Raw genomic sequence first — 1,062 nt, 5'->3', positions numbered from 1 at the left:
AACTGTGACTTGCTGGTAATGAAACACAGCTCCGTACATCCTTTGAGAAAGTCGCCGTCCCCACCTCAGAAAAACAAAACGCACACATATACACACCCTCCCGGAATTAATTTATTTCCTCATTTGGCCGAAAACTTTTACAGGGTCCTCCAGGCTTGCATCATTTGAGGGCTAGCGTCTGCCACTCTGCTTCCACGCTTCTAGCTGGGGACTAACCACTTAACAAAGCCAAGTTCAATTTTAATTTCCCAGAACTGAGGCAAAGCAAAGCGCAAACAGCCTCAACCTGCGGTGTGGAGTGATAGACCCGACGGGGCTTTATTCCATAGACAGGCATCGACCCAGGACCTGAAGCGGTCCCTGCCTGCTGTCAGGTCCCCGCCGCAGTCCCCGGTCCGTACTCGCACCTGGCGCAACGCAGGCTAGGTCCGTGCCGCTCGAGGTGGGCAGAACCACAGGGCCGCCTCCCCGGGGGGTACCGACGCCGTCCCTCGGGCCCGTTGACTCCGCGCGCGGCCCCCTCCGCATACCTCTCCTTCGCGCGGCCCGAAGCGCGGGTTGTAGATGAAGAAACTCAGCAGCACGGGCGGGAACTGCTTCTCCTGGGTCGCCCAGGGCCCGCTCCCGGCCCCAGCCGCCGCTGCAGCCATCCCGACCGGGCCCCCACCTCGGGAGCCTCCCACGGCCCGCCCAGCTACAGCAGCCACCTGCCAGGACACCGCACTTCCACCTCCCTCGCCGCCGCCCCGGAAGCGCTCGCCGCCGGCCCGGAAGAAGAACCCGCGGCGCAGCGTTTTCTTCTGGCTCCTCCGGGTGGGCTTGTGGTCCGTTTCCTGGCCGAGTTTGTGTTTTGCTGGCTCGCGGAGTTCTCTCCTGGCTACAGGCATAGGGCTGCGCATTTCAGGAAAAACTGAGCAGGGCACTTTTTTTTTTTTTTGATAGGGTCTCAGTTTGTCATCCAGGCTGGAGTGCAGTGGCGTGATCTCAGCTCACGGCAGCCTCAACCTCCGGGACTCAAGCGATCCCCCTGATTCAGCCTCCCAAGTAGCTAGGATTACAGGC

At 60.7% G+C, this 1,062-nt stretch overlaps 1 protein-coding gene across 1 annotated transcript in view; it reads right to left on the bottom strand.

The window, feature by feature from the left end:
* LOC116274643 (vacuolar fusion protein CCZ1 homolog B-like) overlaps window positions 1–749 on the bottom strand; it is a 14,233-nt gene extending 13,484 nt beyond the window's left edge. Inside the window, exon 1 of the mRNA XM_031665874.1 lies at window positions 426–749. Within this exon, the coding sequence (XP_031521734.1) occupies window positions 426–650 (225 nt within the window). The 5' untranslated portion in view covers window positions 651–749. The remainder of the gene's footprint in view (window positions 1–425) is intronic.
* Window positions 750–1,062: the final 313 nt, after the last annotated feature.

The sequence above is a fragment of the Papio anubis genome, chromosome 4 (genome assembly GCF_008728515.1).
Source record: "Papio anubis isolate 15944 chromosome 4, Panubis1.0, whole genome shotgun sequence".
In the NCBI taxonomy this organism is placed as follows: Eukaryota; Metazoa; Chordata; class Mammalia; order Primates; family Cercopithecidae; genus Papio; species Papio anubis.
The sequence above is the reverse complement of the archived record's forward strand: the minus strand, read 5'-3'. Positions and strand labels throughout refer to the sequence as shown.